Here is a 22,578-nt window from a genome sequence, read left to right as displayed (position 1 = left end):
ATACTAAAAAATGAAATATTGAAAAATGTTCATGAACAAAAATGTGTATTTTAACTTTCCGTATTTCACTGCAAGTCTTTTTCACTGCAGTGAAGAATATTTTCTGTATTTTCACTGGTGTCTTGCCAGACTACTTTCTTCTAAATCCAGCCAATATACAAAATTTAAAAGGAATTATTTCTATTCATAAGGTTAAAAAAGAGAAAAGGTATTATAATATAATAAGCAGAAAATTCAAGTGTTTACAGGATTTATTTTCATCTTCTGGTATTAAAGTTATCAGCTGCTGCCACTCATGAAATATATATTTTCATACCCCTCGATGAAATAAATTCTGTATTCATAGAAGAAACTTGAATATCCTTTATTTATTTAAAGTTTAAAAACTTTTTTCTTATGACAAACGTATTTATTCGAATATAAATAGCTTACTCACTGATTTTATATGAATGAGTAAATCCTAGACTTTGTTTTTAACGATATGTTCCTTAATTTATATAGCATAATCAAAAGCAGCGTAATCTAATTTGCACACATAATGTATATCAATAATCACATTTATTTAATTAATCCCTTTGAATTCTTATTTTAATCCGATTTAACGGTGAAATTGTATATAATTAAACTGTAAATTAATGTACATTTTCAAATACTGAACTTTTAGCATGACTGATTTATAAATCATGCAAATATTCAATGAATGAATCAATCAATCAATCAATTCAATCAATCAATGAAGGAAGGAAGGAAGGAACGAACGAACGAACGAACGAATAGATAAATAAATAAATAGATAAAGAAAGAAATATAAGTAATAATCCGTATTGTATATCTGAGTTACAGTTGATATAAAGTAACAGCATGTTTACAAAATTGAATTTATCATTAAATTCAAAACAGAGTTTGCCGTAAGTACATAAAAAGTAACATACATGTATTCGGTTTCAAGAGATATAAAAAATTTTTTAACATCATTTTTGTAATTATTTCATTAGCGGCACATTAACTACACACACAATAATTTAAAAATATGAAATGAAAATAACGTAGAAGTTGAGATGTAGTTAATTTACCGGTCAAACTATATTTGTTTTTACTTTAATATATGCTAATTGCTTGCATTATGAACATATATATTAAATCAGGAAAACCATCACTTGTCCGTACGTAAGTGACTTACGATATTGGCATACAAAAGTAATTTTTGAAAATCAAATTTGAGAACAAACATGAACGAAGCCGAGCGACCACTGCAAAAGTACCAAGCAGAACAAAAACCAGAAACTGGAGAAAGTACAAAGAAGGCATACAAGCTGCTGCATGATTGCAAATAACTCTTGGTAGTGATAAAGTAGTAAGAATATGCAAAACAAATCAATTGTGCTCTTTAATGAATTAAATTGGCGCTTGTTTTTCATTTCAGATCGTTTTTGCATGACTGTTATAATTCAGAACATTTGTAGAGATTAGAATGCGTTGCCCTGAGAAATAGTTCACGAATTCGAAATACATGCATCAGAATAATGACAGGTGGTGCTGAGGAAGATCTATGTTGCATTATTTTAAATAGGCACTAGCGGGCACATGTGTAGAATCACCGTCTATCTGGAAAAAAGCTCCTTCATACGAAAATATCCAATGTTCCTGACGGGATTGAACTCCATAGCGGCAAGGGGTAAGTGATTTTAAGTGACCTTTTAAAAATCTTTCCACCAAAGGCCCTTATAGCTTCCTAGGTTAGTACTAGTGGATACAATATGTTTCCGTGACATAATAATATAGTTTATATAACATTTCATATCATATTATATATTATAAATAATATATTATTTATAATATAATATATATAATATATATATAATATTTATAATTTATAAACTGCTTTTCTGTCGCTTAAGATCTGAATACGACGCTTTCACTTTTCGTTCTTCCATTTAAAAAACGTTGGGTTAGTTAAAAAAAAATATCGCGGTAGTCTCCCTTGAAAAGAATACTCTCCAAAAAGAAGATTATTGTCAAATGTAAACAATCAACCTTCGTAAAAACAGGTCGTTTTCTTCCTAGATTACATTGCTGTCAAGATAGATTAGAAGGTAAATCCGACTTTATCATCATCTATAATTATGTCATTGACAAATGTAAACATGACCTAGCTGCAAAACACTTCTATTTATAGACGTTAATTAGAATTTCTAGTTTTCTACTTTCTGTTTATGTCAGCGGAAATAAAAGTTATTGATTAAACTATAATACAAGGAAAGCTTTTTATCTTCGATTTCCAATATAGTAGACTTTATATTATTGATTGAATTAATCAATCTTGAATAACTCCTCTGGAGACAAAACAGATTAAATCTGAATTTAAGTAACTTTTGGATTCACTGTTTTTAAAATTTTGGTAATTTGATTGTACTTTCTCTTATTCAAAATGGATTTTTCATTAGGTGTTAAAATGTCGGACCCTATGGAACCCGTGTTGCTATATGCTCATCCAAGTATGGACCATTTAGCTAAGCAAATTGTTGAAGGTTGTCGGCAGACAACATCTCCAGTTTCCTCGCCAACCACATTAGAACCAGGAAAGTTACCAAATGGAAAAGCTCCTGTAAGATTATTATGTTGTTTGATAAAAATGCATGACTAAGTGGCACGTCAACACTGTATATTTGTATTTAGAATGGAACGCTTTGTCTTAAAATGTTACACTTAGCCATTGGTAGATGCTTAATTTTGCATCTGTTTGGTAATTTTAATTTTAATTTGCACAAAATTGATTTCATTGATCTTTTTTTCTATTGACATTGCTGTTCAGCAAATTAAGCAATTGAATGAGAACTTTCAATACCTTAAATGAAAATTGTAAAGAGCATTATCTAGATGCTATAAAATAAATAATGCTAAACATTATTACACTAACCCTGGTTTGATTAAAAGCAAACTAGCAGGTTATAATGTCCATGTGTCAGTCACTGTTTAGAACTGTTCATTAATTAGGAGAGAACTTCAGAGAAGATGTGCAATATAACGGGGTAGTATATCAGTAATCATGATTCAGAACTGTTCACTATTTAGTGTGTAAGTGGCTGGATAGCTCAGTTGGTAAAGCCACGGAATGATATTCTGGGGGTCCTGGTCAGGCTGAACCATTTTTCTCATCCTGTGACACATACAACAAGATTTTTAATAGTTTTATTTTCTATATTGTTGCCTATCAGACAGTATTATCTTCACCGGTGCTAGAAAAACCTGTCTTACACCCCCCTCCATGTAAGACAAGTTGCATGCTTAAATGACATCATTGCCGCATGCCTTTTATGGATGAATAGTGTTCTTAGGATGACATCATTTTACTGTTATGAATGAAGTTGTAAGTTCATTACCTCCTACAGGAAAAAATGCGCATAATGAGATTATCAATTTTCGTAATTTCTGTTCTGAAAATTGTTGATATGTAATATGCAAGAAAAAGAATCAAACACTGCTGTTGCTACAAATGGGAATATCTAGCTCTAGACTCAGGTAACTGTTTAGCAGAAACTTGGCACAGCCTCGTTACCACTGTAAAAAGTTTCCCTCAAGCTAGATATTCTGTCTGTACTGGCAGCCAGTGTAAGATTCTTGATATCAATACTTGAAAAAGGGTGAGCAAGAAATAAATTAACATACAGTGTTCTTATTTGTTTAGCCAATTAAAGGTTTGATTCATTTGAAATTCATATTCTTCAATTGTTATGTTAATTTCTATTATGTTAAGAATATGCATAAAAGTAAATTATAAATGTCAGTGTGTATACTTTTTTATAGACAGATAAATATTTAGTTTCAAAAAGAAGCAAAAAGTAACGAAACATTCGAGTGTAAAGAAGGGTATCCATCATCAGTTGATTTTAATTTTTTTATTAAAAAAACATTCTACATGTATTTAGACTTTAACAAGATACAATTAGATTTCTTTTGTTTGTCAGTTTCACAGATCCCTTTCTACTGCTGCAATATTGGGAAACAAAAGCAGAGGTGTAGTTTATAGAAACACTATAACATGGGGCAGATTTCAAGATGGATTTCCAAATCTATTTATTCAAGATGTTCATGTGTTGGCTGGAAAAGATGGTAAGATACTCAATCTGTCTGACTAAAGTTCAGATCTACTTATTTCTTTTATGTAGATCTGATGTCGATCATATATAATTCGCCTTCTTTATAATTCGGAATTCCGAGAGTTATTTTTAGCCATGCAATCAAAAGGTTTTTACATAGGCATAAGAAGTATCAAAATACAGTTATCTGTGAAAGTTAAACAAATTGTAGAGTCAATTTTTAATGGGCATGATGGTTTTGCCAGTTTAACCACCGGCTATATGGACAACGCCACGTTTTTTCTCAAAATTGTGAAAATTACCAATCATTATTGGTTTTCTGAGGGTTAACAGTAAAAACAACATCGCTTTCAAAATTATGAAAGCTCGCCAATGATTGGCTGCGTGAAAGGCCACTAGAAATGACTTCGTATTTGGTCACAATAAGATCAAAGAGCGGAGCATTATTTAGAGTTAATTTTAATCAGATTGGTAATATACTGAACAGTTTTACTTTTTGGATAACCAGATTTTTTACTTTAGGACCATATTGAACGTGTTGAAAGGATAATGTTAGTACTGTAATTCCTAGGCGTGCAGAGAACAGATGTTTCAAAGGTTAAGGGATTTCATTGTCAGCAACAGTATAGAATCCGGTCAGACTGCAGGAAAGTTCAGATTGATCTTGCTTTATACTAAATTCAGATGGCAATTGTTAATCATTTTGGAGTCTAGCAGGATGAGGAGAAGATATGTAAACATTCTACTGCAGGGTTTGAAATATAAGTAACCGCAAAATTGTGACTTCCATTATTTTGTGGTGGGGTAGCAAGTTAAAACTTATCTGTTTGCCACATCAACTGAAAGAAGGACAGAAGTACTAAATTCAGAATGAAGAATTGTTATATTTTCAAATGCAATTATGATTGTCAATTTATATGATTTAATTTCAGTTATATTCATAGGAAGTTTCCATGACCCAAGTGTAATATTTGAACAACTATCAGTGTTATACATGTTTCCAAGGTAAGAAGTTTAACCACTAACAGTGTGTTCTCATATTTGTTGGATTTTAACTTGCCACAGATAATTCATTGTTCATTATTCCAACTGTTGTGATAGTTTAATGCTAGTGATACCCATACACATACATCTTTCAAAGCATACTAATATCTTAAAGGCACATCATGGCTAAGACACAATGTTTTCCTTCTTTAGAACTGTCAAAATAGGTTATATACTGTGTAAATAATGGTTTTAGAGCATGTTAATTGCTTATCACGTGACAAATCTAAAATTATTTGCCATAAAAGTAGATTTTTTTTTATTAAAGGTACTTGGCCAGATCATTTCATTTCATCTTACCATATTTTCCGACGGGCACAATGGAAAGAGTTGATACAGAGGGCCAGATAGCTACAGCAAAGGCAAGTTTATCAAGATGCTACATGTAACATTTTTATATTGGCTATTCAAAGAATAAGGAGAGCTATTGTGCTTAACCAGGCTTGCCAACATTTTTTTGTTTTGTTTTTGCTTGCATGTTGGTATTTCAATAAAGTTGATCATAATTATAAGTTACAAAAAGCATTACATACAAAGATTTGACCAAATGTTACATGTAAATAAAGGGAGTTAATTAGAAATATATTTCTTGTAGCATCTTGCCAATAGTCATATTTTCATTAAATATGTATGACTTTGTATATTATTTTTAAAACATATTAATTTATTTTTTTATGTAAATATACTAGCAAATCCTTGAATGTTTTAAAATTGTTGGAAGGAAACTGATATACAATGTACATGCATATTATTATGGTTAGTTAACATTTTCGAAAACCTAGCTGTTTTCTAACACTGTTTTCTATTACTTTGCTGATTTAGCTCTGGAGAATTACACCTTATTAAGTACACAAAGTTATAATGTGATATTTCTATTTATTATTATTACTTTACCATTTAAGGCAGAAAAAACTTGTTGTGTTAGAAAATTATTAACGTTTCTTTACTATCTGTCTCTAATTTTACAATCATTACAACATACAGGATCTTTAATGCAACTTACAGAATTTTTGTCTTGGAACCAATCAGCTATGGTATCATATGAGGGTACATGGTCATGACCTAATTACTTGCCTCTCTGGGCATTATTTCAGAAACAAATGGGCACCTTAGTTAGGGCAGCCCATGTTCTGTAAGCTAGCTGGATAGCTTCCTCACATGAAAAAATCCCTTAAGAGTCCCTTAAGAGATTCAACCCCACAGTGGTGAGGGCAAATGGTTTGAAGTCAACAACTTTAGCAAATGACCTAAACCACTTGGCCACAGGCACCCCGAAGGATATCCCCAAGTTACCTGTATTGTTTACTGTTTATCAATTAATATTTCAGACTTTGGCCATCATGATGTCTTCAATTCCTCTAACAGCTAGGGGCCCTGTACAGATCTGTATATTTGATATTCATGCCTTACAAGAGAGGTTCTACTTCTCAGATAATGTTATACCAAGGTAACGTGACTTAGCTGTTACAGAAACAGTAGTGCTTTTTAATCAATTACTTTTTTAGCTCACCTGTCACAAAGTGACAGGGTGAGCTTTTGTGATCGCTTTTTGTCCGTCGTCCGTCCGTCGTCCGGCGTCCGTAAACTTTTACTTTAAATGACATCTCCTCATAAACCACTAAGCCAATTTCATCCAAACTTCACAGGAATGTTCCTTTGGTGGTCACCTTTGAAAATTGTTCAAAGAATTTAATTCCATGCAGAACTCTGGTTGCCATGGCAACCAAAAGAAAAAACTTAAAATATCTTCTTGTAAAAAACCCAAAGAGCTAGAGCTTAGATTTTTGGCATGAAACATCTTCTGGTGAGTGTCTACCAAGTTTGTTCAAATAAAAGCCCTTGGGCCGAAATTGGCCCCGCCCCAGGGGGTCATTGATTTTCCCTATATGCATATACAGTAGAACTTCGGTAAGTCGAAGTTGAAGGGACTTACGTAAAAACTTCGACACATCGGGACTTCGACTCATAGATCGCTCTCAATTCCATGGCAAAACTTCGACCAATTACTAGTCCTAATTATAAGATCTATAACGAAACCTTTTTCATGTTTTTCCATCATTAATCTGATATTTACATTTTACAATGATAAATATAGCATGTTAAATAACACGGCTTATTATTTGAACTTCCCGTTGACGTATACCGTAGAGTTACAAAAGGCGTAACAGTACGAAATGGCGATAACTAAACCAGCTTATAGTAAATATTTCGCGTGTTATTCTCACGCGACACCAGGTCAAGGATGTTTCCAAATGAAAGTAGTTCTTGCTGTTTACTTTCAAATACCACTACGGCAATTGAAATAGAAACGATTAAAGCATTTTATCACACATTTTATCGCAAACAAAGGCTGTTTGTACACACACGACTGTGTAATTAACACCTGTCACACAAGTTGATTGGAAATCGTCTTCGCAGCCAGATAAGGTGTGAAAAATGTCTCGAGATCGAAGGTGTCAAAATTATCGACTTCGACTTATTTGTGGTAAAGTGCACTAGATTTACTTTATACGGACCACGAAAAAACTTCGACACATCGAAAAATTCGACACATAAAATCTCGACTTATAAATAGGTTTTTATAAGGAACATATAGGGGGAAAAGTCGGGACTTTCATTTTTCTTCGACACATCGAGAAAATCGACTAATCGAAGTTCGACTTATAGAAGTTCTACTGTAGTAAAAACTTAAAAAATCTTCTTTTAAAGAACCCAAATAGCTAGAGCTAAGATAATTAGCATGAAACATCTTCTAATGAGTGTCTACCAAGTTTGTTCAAATAAAAGCCCTGGGGTCAAAATTGGCCCTGCCCCAGGGGGTCATTGATTTTCCCTATATGCATATAGTAAAAACTTAAAAAATCTTCTTTTAAAGAACCAAAAGAGCTAGAGCTAAGATATTTAGCATGAAACATCTTCTAATGGATGTCTACCAAGTTTGTTCAAATAAAAGCCCTTGGGTCAAAGTTGGCCCCACCCCAGGGGGTCATTGATTTTCCATATATACATATAGTAAAAACTTAAAAAATCTTCTAAAAAAACCAAATAGCTAGAGTTTAGATATTAAACATGAAACATCTTCTAGTGATTGTCTACAAAGTTTGTTCAAATAAAAGCCCTTGGGTCAAAATTGGCCCCACCCGGAGGTCATTCATTTTCCCTATATGTGTAAAACTATAGCAAAAATTGAAAAATCTACTTTGAAATAACTCAAATAGCTAAAGTTAAGATATAAAGCACGAAGCATCTTCTAGTGAGTGTCTTCAAAGTTTGTTCAAATAAAAGCCCTGGAGTCAAAATTGGCCCCGCCCCGGCGGACATTGAATTTCCTTATACGAGTATAGCAAAAACTTAAAAATCTTCTTTGAAAAAAACCCGAATAGCTAGAGTTTAGATATTAAGCATGAAACATTTTCTAGTAAGTGTCTACAAAGATTGTTCAAATAAAAGCCCTGGGGTCAAAACTGGCCCTGCACCAGGTGTGTCATTGTTTTTAACTATATGTGTAAAGAAAAAACTTAAAAAAATCTTCTTTTAAAAATCCCAACGAGCTAGACCTTAGATGTTTAGCATGAAACATCTTCTAATGGTTGTCTACCAAGTTTGTTCAAATTAAAGCCCTGGGCTTTAAACTGGCCCTGCTCTGGGGGCCTATGTACAGGTGAGCGACTTCAGGGCCATCATGGCCCTCTTCTTGTACTTTTTTTGGAATTACTTTGACAAAGATTTTTTAAACAATTTCTGTTTATCCTTTTATGCATATATCTGAATATTTTCTCTCAGAAATAGGAAAAAAACCCAAAAAAACCTAAGTCTAAAACTTTTACATGGTAAATCAATAACAATAATGTTATCCTTTATTTAACAATTTCACCTATAACTGTGTCTCAATATGAATCATGTCATACGGCACATGACAAAAATATAACATAGCACACAGCACATTATACAACATATTTTATGACACACAATGTATGATACATATAATTATATCTTTACACATAACATAGAATGAAAAATATGTTATGACATATAGCACATATTTCAATATGTATCATGCATATGTAACAATTTATCACATAAACCATGGGCAAGAGTGTAATAATTAAAAGCCTTTTAATAAAAATGATATTACACTAGTGTAATAACACTTTGATGTGCCATCATTTGAGCTATATATATATATTTAAACATAGTGTTAAAGAGCGCTAATGTTAGCATTACATTATTGGCGCGTCAATGAAATATGACTCAAATGGATGTCTACCAAGTTTGTTCAAATAAAAGCCCTGGGGTCAAAATTGGCCCCGCCCCGGGGGGTCATTGATTTTCCCTATATGCATATAGTAAAAACTTAAAAAATCTTCTTTTAAAGAACTCAAAGAGCTATGGCTAAGATATTTAGCATGAAACATGTTCTAATGAGTGTCTACCAAGTTTGTTCAAATAAAAGCCCTGGGGTCAAAATTGGCACTGCCCAGGGGGTCATTGATTTTTCCTATATGCATATAGTAAAAACTTTAAAAAATCTTCTTTAAAAGAACCAAAAGAGTTAGAGCTAAGATATTTAGCATGAAACATGTTCTAAGAAGTGTCTACCAAGTTTGTTCAAATAAAAGCCCTGGGGTCAAAATTGGCCCCGCCCCGGGGGGTCATTGATTTTCCCTATATGCATATAGTAAAAACTTAAAAAATCTTCTTTTAAAGAAATCAAAGAGCTATGGCTAAGATATTTAGCATCAAACATGTTCTAATAGGTGTCTACCAAGTTTGTTCAAATAAAAGCCCTGGGGTCAAAATTGGCACCGCCCAGGGGGTCATTGATTTTCCTTATATGTGTATAGCAAAACTTAAAAAATCTTCTTTGAAAAAAAACCCCAAATAGCTAGAGTTAAGATATTAAGCATGAAACATCTTTTAGTGAGTGTCTACAAAGTTTGTTCAAATAAAGCCCTGGGGTTCAAAATTGGCCCCGCCCCGGGGGTCATTGATTTTCTTTATATATGTGTATAGCAAAAACTTAAAATCTTCTTTGAAAAAAACCCAAATAGCTAGAGTTAAGATATTAAGCATGAAAACATCTTCTAGTAAGTGTCTACAAAGTTTGTTCAAATAAAAGCCCTGGGGTCAAAACTGGCCCGGCCTCAGGGGTGTCATTGTTTTTAACTATATGTGTATAGTAAAAACTTAAAAAAAATCTTCTTTAAAAAGCCCAATGAGCTAGAGCTTAGATGTTTAGCATGAAACATTTTCTTATGGGTGTCTACCAAGTTTGTGCAAATAAAAGCCCTTGGGTTAAATTGACCCTGCAACATTGGGGGGGGGGGGTTGGGGGGACTATATACAGGTGAGCGACCTCAGGGCCATCATGGCCCTCTTGTTAAATATGTGAAATAGAATATTATATTCATGTAGATTCAATACTATTGAACTCGTTCAATAAAACAATATTATGCTCGCCAGAGGCTGGCATAATATGATTTTATTCAACTCACTCGATAAGTTTAGCATTAAACCTAGACTCATTCATTATCCTCTATATGTTTCATTCATATATTACAGTTTATGATACTGCACATTTGTAACATCGCTTTTCATTGGATTATCATGATTTTTTTTTATAGTTTTATGTACACAGCTACTGTCAATACATGAAGAAATCTCACTTTGTCCTCTAAAAAAAAAGATGCTAACATGTCGTTCGGATGCGCATCATTATATCACTCGGGCTACGCCCTCGTGATATAATTCCCCGCATCCGAACTCCAAACAGTGATGTTATTGAGCAATAAAATCACAGTTTGGGATATATTATTTCTTAAATTACAATATGTATTATTCATATATCACAATATGTATCATGCATATATATATAAAAATATGTTCATATAAATATAATAAAATGTATCATTCATATATAGCAATATGCATCATGTTTATATATCATGTATCATGCATATATTACAATATACAATATATGTCATGTATAATTTTATGAAACAATATGTATCATGTATATAAATTAAATAAATATGTTTTATGAATATATTTTAATATGCAAAAGGTATCATGACACACAGCACATATAATATGTGTCAAATTGCACATGATGATGTATGTATTTTGACTCATGTCACATAATTTTATTCAAATATGGAATTTTTAGCTGGTGAATATGATGTGATATGTATTTGATATGTGATTTGTACTGAAAAAGAATATAATTATTATATTGACCGTGGTGAGTGCATACCTGTTTTATTGTATAATTAAAATTTTATAAATAACTTTTATATGAATTCTTTGATTAGGAAAATGATGTTGCAAGGCAAGATTATAAAGGTAAATGTGTTTATATTATAGATTAGAGTCAGCCATACCCCTCCTGCTGTCCACAATCAAGACTTTACCAGATAAAGGTAACATTGCCATAGCCTTCCCAGATGATGGTGCCTTCAAACGATTCCATATGTTCTTTCCAGAGTTTGATACTATTACTTGTGTAAAGATAAGAGATGGTGGAAAAAGGATAGTAAAAGTGAAAGACGGTAAATAGATATTCATCTCTACTATTTGATCAATGTTATGGTTATCCTTCCTGTTACAGCGCCATATATGACCCAAATCGTGTTGGTGTACCATAATACCAAACAAAACAGAAACAAAATCTTACTTAACCTTGTGTCACAGTTACACCTTGGTTTAAGATTAATATCTAATTTCTGATTTCATTAAAGGCACATAATGCTTTAGAAATAAATAATTAACTATACTTCAGAAGGTAAAAACATGCATTTAAAATGTTTTTTGATAATGAATTTAACACATGTTAGGTGCACATCACTGGTTGAAAGAAGTGCAGAATGTGAAATAAGGATAATTAATACAAAATACTAAATTTACAACTGTACAAAATACCAAAGAACAGGCCAAGGAAGCAATTGATCATTCTGCTTTAAAAGAATTATTTTTTGAAAACTCTTAAGCATCAAATATAAAAAGCTATTTAAAAATAAAAATTATAACTTTTTTGAAGCCAAATGGTCCTTTAAACATTTTTTTTCGAGAAAAGCTGATAATATAATGCATTTTTATAAAAGTCATTCTGTTTAAAGTTTTGTGCCTTGATATTTATAATCATCAAAAAGATAAATAACATATGGCTGTACATGAATTATGTATCTGTAAAACTTTCCATTAGTTTTTGTAAACATAAAATTAATGTTTCTGTTAATATAGGCGATCCAGAAGGCAAGCATGTTGTAATTGTTGACGATCTCGTTCAAACAGGGGGAACACTTATCCAGTGTGGCAAGGTAAGTTACTCTTTATAAATGCTTTTTGTATGGTGACTGAGTTGTCTCCCTTTGATTAAAGAAGATAATAATTCCCAATAGTAAGAGTTGCATCTCTTAGAGCTATGATGTGTCTATCAAATAATATGTAAAGATCAATTAATATTTATGTCTATTATTAGTTCCATACTGGTTTACCGGAGGGGACTTAAGGTTACCCTCAGTCCGTCTGTCAGTCCGTAAGTCTGTCCGTCCACAAAACTGGATCCCGCGGTAACTTGAAAAGTACTGAAAATATTAAAAACTGCATTTGACCTTGCAGAAACTGTGTGATAGAAATAAGACAGTGAGTGACAAATCTCAATTTAATGTGTCTTCCATGAAAATATTATTGGTATTAATTGCCTATAGACATGCAGTCAGCTACATTTGGTTCAATAACTTATTAGCATCAAGTCTTATTCATAGCAGTATTTATTGATTTATCAGGTTCTTAAATCAGGATGTTCAAATAGACATAAAAGGGACTCCACTGAGTTTTTTTGACATGACAGAACTGGAAATAAGTTTTTCAAGATAAATGCTCTATTTGATGAAGGTCTACATAAATAACTTGTATGCAAATTTTTAAATCATTCACTCTCTCTGTTTTTCCAGAATGATTATTCCTATTCTGAAAAATGACCAACAAAATTGAAAAGCGTTGCAATGCTTTTCACTCAGATTGGATTTATAGTAGCACACAAATACAATTTTCAATTTATTTGAGTATATTTCTTAATAATCTTTTAATTGTCTTTCTGTTTTAAGTGACCCAGCTAATTTATGGCTATTCAAATTCTATGTTTTAAGGCTTTTGGACCTAAGTGGAGTTTCTGTAAGCCTTACCATGCTAATTTGGTATAAATGTATTTGACCAGCTTTGAATTAGGAAGACTTTATTAAAAGATTTAGGGATTTCAATATATAAAAAATCGATTTCAATCCTAGTCAGGTCAGACTGCATGGTTGTTTTTGTTTTTGCTTTTTAGCTCGACTATTCGAAGAATATGAGAGCTATTGTAGTCGCCCCGGCGTCGGCGTTAGCGTCCGCGTCGGCGTCTGCGTTGGTTAAAGTTTTTTGTAAAGTCAAATATCTCAATTATTGCTTGAGATATTCAATTGAAACTTACAATACTTATTTATAGTAACTAGGTACATCAGATTGACAAGTTGGATAACTCTACCTACAATATTGACAGAATTATGCCCCTTTTTAACTTAGAAATTTTGGTTAAAGTTTTTTGTAAAGTCAATTATCTCAATTATTGCTTGAGATATTCAATTGAAACTTACAATACTTATTTATAGTAACAAGGTACATCAGATTGACAAGTTGGATAACTCTGCCTACAATATTAACAGAATTATGCCCCTTTTTGACTTAGAATTTATGTTAAAGTTTTTGTAATATCTCAAATATTTTCAAAGTCAATTGACATATGGCTTTGAAACTTTGCACACATGTTCCCCATCATGACCCCAACCTTTAGACAGGAGGAGGTAACTGTATCCAGCATTTTGACAGAATTATGCACCTTTTTCGACTTAGAAATTATGTTTTAAGTTTTTGTAATACCTCAAATATTTTCAAAGTCCATTGACATATGGCTTTGAAACTTTGAACACTTGTTCACCATTATAACCCCAACCTGTAGACAGGAGGAGGTAACTGTATCAGGCATTTTGACAGAATTATACCCCTTTTTCAACTAAGAATTTACTTTTAGGTTTACATTCCACCTCAGATATTTTCATATTCTATTGAAACAAGTTGATATTTTATACTTTGAGAACATAATAGGACTCTGTCCAAGGCCTATAACTTTAACATGGATTTAAAGAAAAAATTTGTCCTTTAAATTTGTTATTAACTCTGAAAATTTTACATTATCAAGGCTCTTTTACTATCAAGCACTAAGAATAGTCGAGCGTTGCTGTCCTACCGACAGCTCTTGTTTTTGTCTAAACTTCAAATGGTCAACAGATTGATTCAACAATATTTATAATCAAGGTTTGACAGAAATCAGTCACTTGTGGATGAATTGTCTTCCTTTGGGAGTATATATATTATTTATTTGCAATGACTTTGTCAAGTCTGTCTGCATTCTGAACTTATTTAATTTATGTAATATTGATATAGGTATAATCTGATGAAATTGATAAATGTAGCTTTACTCTATATGGTATCCTCCTTAGCTTCTTAACAAAATATAGATATAAATGCAGGCAGATATTTCATACATTAAGAATATTGGATGAGTGCAGGTTTAATACTTGATTTATTGAACAAGTTGAATAAAATCATATTATGCGAGCATCTGATGAGCATAATTATATTATTTTATTTTTAAATTTTCTTGTACATACATGTACTGTATATTATGTTTATCATGATTGCTGGGAGGTATTTCTTGTAGGAAGGGATGGCATATATATGTATGGTTAGTTCATGGTATTACATAAACTTATGTTATTTTTGTACCATGACTGTATTTGTGGTATGATAAACAATTATTGCTTTTGCAATTACTACTTGTTTATTGCGATTGGAGACAATTATGACACATCTTCATAAACTAGCAAATTAATTGGCATTATTTTGGTTAATGTGGATTACCACATAACAATTGATTCAATAAGTCAAACTCTGATTTAATGATCTGTTTAATTTGAAACTTTTAGTGCACTTGCAGAGGCATTAGAATTTCTATAATTGTTGTATTGAAATGGATGGGATATAAACTTAAAATAATTGCTCAGGGGGTATGACTAGAACAATCTTGCTTCCATCTTGTGATAATTGAAATATTATAGAGTACATATCGTGGCTGATTGATAAAAGACATTGACTCTGAACCCCTTGCTCCTTACTACTGTGGGTTCATATATTGCCAGAGATATTGGTTTCCTTCATGTATAGGACCGCCTCCGTGGTCTAGGGGTTAGAGTCGATGACTTCTAATCCAGTTACCTCTCTGGCATGGGTTCTATCCCCGGGAGATGCTTTGGTAGTTTAGCGCGGAGGAAGGTAGTCTAGTACTGGTGTAACTTTTAAAGAACGATGGTTAGGAAACTACCCGCCTATATGACTGAAATACTGTTGGGAAAAGGCGTAAAATTAAACAAACAAACAAACAAACAAAATCCTTCATGTATAGAGGCTATTCAGTCAGCATACTGAATTTTTGTGGTTCTACTTAGATGCCCACTCATGTCTTAAAAAATCCTTGAAAGGGGGGGGGGGGCTTGCAATCTTTTTCCACCATTAAAGCTGTAAAAGTGAATTATGATCTTATACAGTTTCCGTGTGAAAAAGAAATTTCATTCTTGAATATCTAGATTTGAGTATTCAAAAGTTCTGTCAAAACTATAAGCATAATCTCTCTCGGGCTTCTATAAGCATAATCTCTCTCGGGCTTCTGTAGCAAAGATGTTCAGGGTGTATACTTAAAACCACTTGCCCCTCAAGGCTGAGAGTTCAAATCCTGCCAGGGACTTTGGATTATTTCATGTGAGCAAGCTATCCTGCTTACATTTTGAAGGTTGATTGTTCTTCTTTGGAGCGAGGTCTTACATGAAGGAACTCAAGAGATCTGCCTCCAACAGAAAAGTTTGGTAGTCACCATATTAGTTATTAGCAGTGTTGGTATGAACCTCATTTTTAGCTCGACTAGTCGATAAGAATAAGTAGAGCTATTGTAATCACCCGAGCGTCAGCGTCGGCGTAACCACTTATGTTAAAGTTTTTGTAATAGTTCAAATATTTTCAAAGTCCATTGACATATGGCTTTGAAACTTTGCACACTTGTTCACCATCATGACCCCAACCTGTAGACAGGAGGAGGTAACTGTACAAAGCACTAAGAATAGTCGAGCGTTGCTGTCCTACCGACAGCTCTTGTTTATAACGTTTATCATTCAGGCACTGACTGAAAAAGGAGCAGTGGGAGTGAGCGCTTACGTTACACATGCAGTGTTTCCCAAGGAAAGTTGGAAAAAGTTCGCCGATGGAGAGTTTAAGTTTAAAAATTTCTGGGTGACTGACTCGATTCCCCATGCTGTGGATATATGTACACATGATCCATTTAAATTGCTCTCACTTTGTGAACCAATTGCAAAGATGTTAATGGGTTTTGATCTACGTCAACAGCATTAAGGGATGCGCAATTTTGAACTTTGATAAAGATCTGCCATCCAGTTAAAGGATAGGGTATTTCAATACTTTGATAGAATATTTATATCGTTTGTGATCAGTTTTTAGATGAGTGATATTGTAGAACTGTAATTATTTAGTTAAATTATGCCTAAAAGTTAGAAATCAATTTCTAAAAATTTAGTTGAATTATGCCTTAACAAGCGATATCTAAGCAAAATGGTTGAATTATGCTGTAACTTTTGATTTCAAACAATTTAGTTTAATTATGACATAACTATCAATTTCTAATAATTTGTGAAAATGATGAATTAACTTTATAGATGTTTATTGATACCAGTTATTAAAGTTTTGATTTTATATTTTCAAAGTCAAAATGGTATATCTGTAAGATAAAATTATCTTAAAATGCTTCAAGATATTCGATCCAGGTTAAAGCTGCACACCTCCAGATGAGCCAAAAATTTTAAGAAAATCAACTTGATGAAAAATGTACTCAAATTTCAAGAAAAGTAAAAATATTTACAATTCCGGTAATAAATTACACGTTACATGCAATGAATGGCTGATTTTGCTGTACTAATTACCATATTTTCTACTGTACTGAGTGACTAATGTAGTAAAGGCTTTTGGCACATTTTGGTGTTTGTTTTGTAATTTACGTAGAGATTTAAATTTCTGTTTGTTATGTATGAACCATTTTCTCTGTTTACTTAAAAATATTTCATTTCAAACTTTTCATGACATGAACTTCATGAAAATGAACTGGAGGCATGCTGCTTTACACTATTTACTTACTTTCACTCAATCTTTATATTGTTAAAGCTGCATATATTTGTTTAATTTATATTTCATGTATGCATACATTCCTTTTGCAATTTTTTTTCTTGAACAATTATTCTGATATAGGTATCATTTACATTTTTTCTATAACAATTTATTTTATATGCTGTTTTTTGTCTTACAATATTGTCAACTGCCGAGCAGTTTTCTCAATTGAATGTTATGGACCAGAAATAATTTTTTTGTTTAAATGTTAAATTTATTGTCTAACTAGGATATAATTGTTACGTAACGTTCATTTGTTAATTAAACAAACACTGATTGATCAATTTATTACCGACTGGCTTAGTAGAATGCAACTATCAAATAAAGGCAAACTCTATAACTTGTTTAAATATCAGTTTGAGCGTGAAGACTATTTGACATCATTGCCAAAACACTTATACTTACCTATTCTCAAGTTTAGGACTGCAAATCATAAATTCCCTGTTGAAACTGGCCGTTGGTCTAATATCCCATATGTTAATAGAAAGTGTCCACTATGCCAAAATGACTTAGGTGATGAATTCCATTATTTGATGGTTTGTAATTATTTCACCGAAAAAAGAAAGCAGCTTATTCCAAATTATTTTCACAGATATCCAAATATCATTAAATACCAAGAACTCCTTAAAAGTAGTAACAGCGATATCCTAAAAAATCTTAGTATATTTATAGCGCACATCATGAACACATTTACACGTTAGTTTTACTTTTTGAAATAGTATATTTTACTCCGTCAATGACATTCCATAGTAACACTAATGAATGACGTAAATAAGTTTTACACGCTTTCCACGTGCTCCACTTTATCTCCTATAGAAATTAGACAGTTAAATATCGCTGTCCCCATACTTAAATTTATATTAAGTTTTAAGGTTAAAAAAAAAATGTTTCTTGTTGTATTACATGTACTAATTTTCGCTTGATTATCTATCATACTTGACGTGAAACATGTAATTGTTTTCTATTTGATACCCACGCATGTATTTATTTACTTGATTATTGTAATGTCTGTTGTTACAAAAGTAACCTTGACGAAATAAAAGAATGTTGTTGTTGTTGTTGTTGTTATAATATATGAAATATAAATAATTTGCATTAAAAGTGCTGAAAAATATATGTAACATTTTATTACAATCATTACCTTTCTGCAGTTTTTTGTTTTCAAAAGTTAAAAGTTTTTTTTTACAGAAAATTGTGTTTAGTTTTATAACTAGCCATTTTGTGTCTTGTTTGTTTGATTTAAATACTACATAAATTATAAACATATTTTTTTTAAGTGTCACTGCCATATTTGAATGTCTTTTTTAAATTGATGTACATAAATTTTTATTCCACCTTAAAGTGTGTAAAATTATATCTGCAGCAAAACATAATGTGAAAAGAATACTTCCAAAATGCCCATATGAAAGAAATAATTATATTCATTTGGTATGTTTCATAAACAAGTGAAATGTGCATGCACCAAAACCAAAACATTTATTATCAAGTATACCTTTATATAACATTTACTAGAATCATGAGTAATTATGTCGTTACTGTACACTAGATTTAGGTTCTAATTTTGCTATGTTCATTTTACTCTAATAATTAGGTGAAGGTATGTAGCTTTGAATGATAAACTGAATTGAACCTATCAAATAGCAAGGTTTAGTCAGGTGGTTTGTGAAACCGTCACATTTGAACTGTACTTTGTTCAAACTTCTGACTTCATCTATTTAATAATTTATAATCTAACTATTGATTTATCATTTGCTGATCATTGTTGTGCTGTTTTGTGGCATTTTTATAAATTTACTAATATAATGTACCATTCTAGATATTGACATAATAACGATATAAGTTGTTTGCTCGACTATTTGACTAATAGGGAAAGTTATTGTACTCAAGTTGACATCTGTGTCAATATCAGCAGCACCTTTTGGGTTAAGGTTTGCCACACGATTTGGTATCTGCAAAGTACTGGAGTGAATAGCTGAAATTTTACACACTTTACCTCTATGATGATCCAACATGACAGGCACAGGTCCCATAATTGTGACTTACCTTTTAAAAAAGTGTGCAATTTTTTGGGTCATGTGGGGGTTGCGTTCATTGAACGCCGCCTTTCCTTGTTGATCTTGTTAATCATATTTTGTACATTATTTTTATTAAAGTTACATTTGTCTTAAATCTATAATATTTCCTCATTCAAGTGATAACACCCTATGTTATTTATTTTAAAAGAGTTTTAGAACCAGTGAAGTTTATACTTTTGAACCATAATAATAGTTAACTATGCTATCTTAGCTGTGATTAAGTAGTGTTCCAATGAAATTGTGTTAGATGCAAATTGTTAGGGATGCAATATTTATATTTATTTGATTTTTGGTTGACTTTTTAGTTCTTTGCAACAAGTTTTGTATGATTTTTTTATAGCTTTACATTCTATTATTGTTCTATTGTATTAAAATGTATATGAAAAACAACAACAAAAATCTTTTTTGTTTTTAATTACTTTTTGTCCGTTGATGCATAACCAAAACTAATTAGCTGAGCCATGCCATAGTGAAGTCTGACCAGGTTTTCAACTTTTGGTAGCCTGATGTCTGAAGTTTGATATTGAAATTCCTTTAATTTTGATTGGACTGCTAAAGTTCAGGTCATGCAATAAGACCTATGTATCAGTTGCCAGACATGACATAAAAGATGCAAGTCTCTGTACTTTTATCAAGCTAATGTTAATACACCAAAAACCCTTAAATTTTGACAAAGGAAAAAAAGGGAAAGGAAATGGAATGTTTAAATAATTTGGAAAACTGGAAGGGAAATTCCGACATGTATAAAAAGGTTTAAAAATGAGGGAAAATTGGGGACTGCATCCATCTTTGGGGGCAACATACTTTTTTTGATTAATTTCCCAAAAACGGTTAAATGCATGGGGCCCGGGTTGTAGGGTCAATGGCCGTTTAAAGTACGAGATATTCCCTTTTTCCACCCCCCCTAACTCATGTTTCATGTATATATATATATTTTCAAATTTTTTTCTTTTATTCCTTTTGGGGGACAATTGAAAAAAACTGCAATATGTGCAATGTAGAAGATGTTTTACTGGTTAAGAACATCAAGGTACTTCGGGTGCATGCGTAAACCCCTTTAAAGGGGCATCACTGAGATTTTTTTTACATGACGGGACTGGGAACATTTCGGAGCTTTGTATACCATTTGGTGTAGTTCTGACCAAAACAAAATACTTTAGTGGAAATTTTTAGACAATTCCTTCATCCCGTTTTATCAGAATAATCATTTGTATTGAGTAAAATTATACCAAATATTCCATTTTATCTGCTTCAGTTGATGTATGTCAAATTTTTAGACTTTTTAACCTCAGTCAAGGTTTAATTACAGCCATGCCTCAGTGGAGCTCCTTTAAAGATAAAGATTTCATTGTAAACACTTAAATTTTAAATTTAAAATTTTGGTATTCTACCCAAAACCTTTATTTATTTTAAATTTAAAATGCTTGGGTTTCATTCTAAAATACCCAGATATTTTTAAGGGTGCTAATCAGCTTATGTATTCCCGAATTTACGTGCATTTCAATGAAAAAGCTATTGGGGGGTCATTCATAAGCTTTTCCCATACATCCCTTGACCCTGAATTTATGTTTCGAAAAGTTTTTTCCTCTCTTAGAGGGATCTCTCAAATGGAGATGTATGTTTTTCCCCCCATATTTTTCAAAACATTTTTATACTTTTTTGGAAATTTTTTTAAACGGAATATATAGGAAAAAGGGCGAAAGGAATCCCTTTGTGATTTTTTTACAAATTTAGGTAAATTTCCCACGGCACTTTTAAAACTTGTGGCGTAGTAAATTTGGGCCCGAAAATGCTGGGCCAAAAAGGAAAAATTTCCCATTTTGTTAATTATCCATTATTTTTGCCAATTAAAACCCAAAATTTTTAAAAATAAAAAGTTAAGTAAGTTTTTTAATAAGCAAATTTCAGTGAAGATAATTTTTTTGGGGGGGACTATAGAGAACATAATTTTATGATGATTAATCATCCCTTTGCATTTTTAAAAATTTTTTTTCCTGGGGGTTTTATACCAAAATTTTTGGGCTATGAAACCAATTGAAAATGATGTGATATTCACCGGGGGATGAAAATATTGGGGCCCAGGGGGATAGGGGCCCCGGGGCAATATGAACTTTCTGGCCGGTAAAATTTACATCATATGAGGGTTTAATCAAAATTTTTGACTGGGAAAATCCATTCAGCCATTTAATATATGATACTCACCCCGTGAATTTTGAGTTTTTAAAAAATTCTGTTGAAAAAAATGTGGGCCCAAGAGAAAATTTCAGGGGTAAAATTTTGATTCATAAAAATAATAGTTTAAAAAATCAATATAATATCAGGGTGAAATTTTTTGGGTAATTTTTTGGGAAAAGGTCCAAATTACTTGTACGCCCATTTTAAAACACATTTAATGTTTCGGACATGTTTTGAATAAAAAAAATAAATGGTATTAAACTTCGATACAAACTAAATTTTAAGAAGGGGAAAAGAAAATTTTCTTATTTAAATTTTATATTATATTGACATTTCCCGAATCAAAAGGAATAAAAAGGTCAAGTCAAAGTTTTACTTTGGGATTTCACAAAGGGGTTTTAAATTTTTTTGGTGTTATATTTCCTAAAAGTTACACAAAGGGGCCAAAAAGGAACCAAAATTGTGCAATTAATAAATTTTCATTAATTTATTAAATGGGATGGGTTTGGGGAAAATCAAACTACTAACCCTTTTTTTACCCTTTTGGGTATTTTTATGACAAATAAGTTTACACTCAGCGCTTCTTTCTCCAGAATATACATCTGACAAACTTTTCACGCGATCAAACTCACGTTAACTTTGCACTTTCTAGAGAAGGAAAAATCTATTTGTTTCAAGTAAATGTGCCCTTTTAATTTAAAAAAAGTCATTTTAAAACCATACAAAAGATTAAGCTTTTTTATTTTACCCTCTAATTTTTATAACGAAATTCGGCTACCTTTTGGATAATTTAAAATGAAGCATCTGGAAATGACTTTAAGGGGCCAAATTTTGTTGTCCCATGTAAAAAAAATAAATTTTAAAATTTC

General features: G+C 31.9%; 1 protein-coding gene across 1 annotated transcript; it reads left to right on the top strand.

Annotated features, from left to right (window-relative positions):
* Positions 1-1,993: 1,993 nt before the first annotated feature.
* On the top strand, positions 1,994-17,082 carry LOC132733618 (uncharacterized). Its single transcript, XM_060720279.1, has 9 exons — positions 1,994-2,093; positions 2,445-2,605; positions 3,966-4,110; positions 5,030-5,102; positions 5,410-5,503; positions 6,470-6,588; positions 11,505-11,689; positions 12,381-12,457; positions 16,401-17,082. Exons 2-9 carry the CDS (start codon positions 2,453-2,455, stop codon positions 16,632-16,634), a joined length of 1,080 nt encoding a protein of 359 aa, XP_060576262.1. The 5' UTR covers positions 1,994-2,093; positions 2,445-2,452; the 3' UTR covers positions 16,635-17,082.
* Positions 17,083-22,578: the final 5,496 nt, after the last annotated feature.

The sequence above is a fragment of the Ruditapes philippinarum genome, unplaced genomic scaffold (assembly GCF_026571515.1).
Source record: "Ruditapes philippinarum isolate M1 unplaced genomic scaffold, ASM2657151v2 ctg1089_1_1_1_1, whole genome shotgun sequence".
Lineage (NCBI taxonomy): Eukaryota > Metazoa > Mollusca > Bivalvia > Venerida > Veneridae > Ruditapes > Ruditapes philippinarum.
This window is presented reverse-complemented; position numbering and strand designations above follow the sequence as displayed.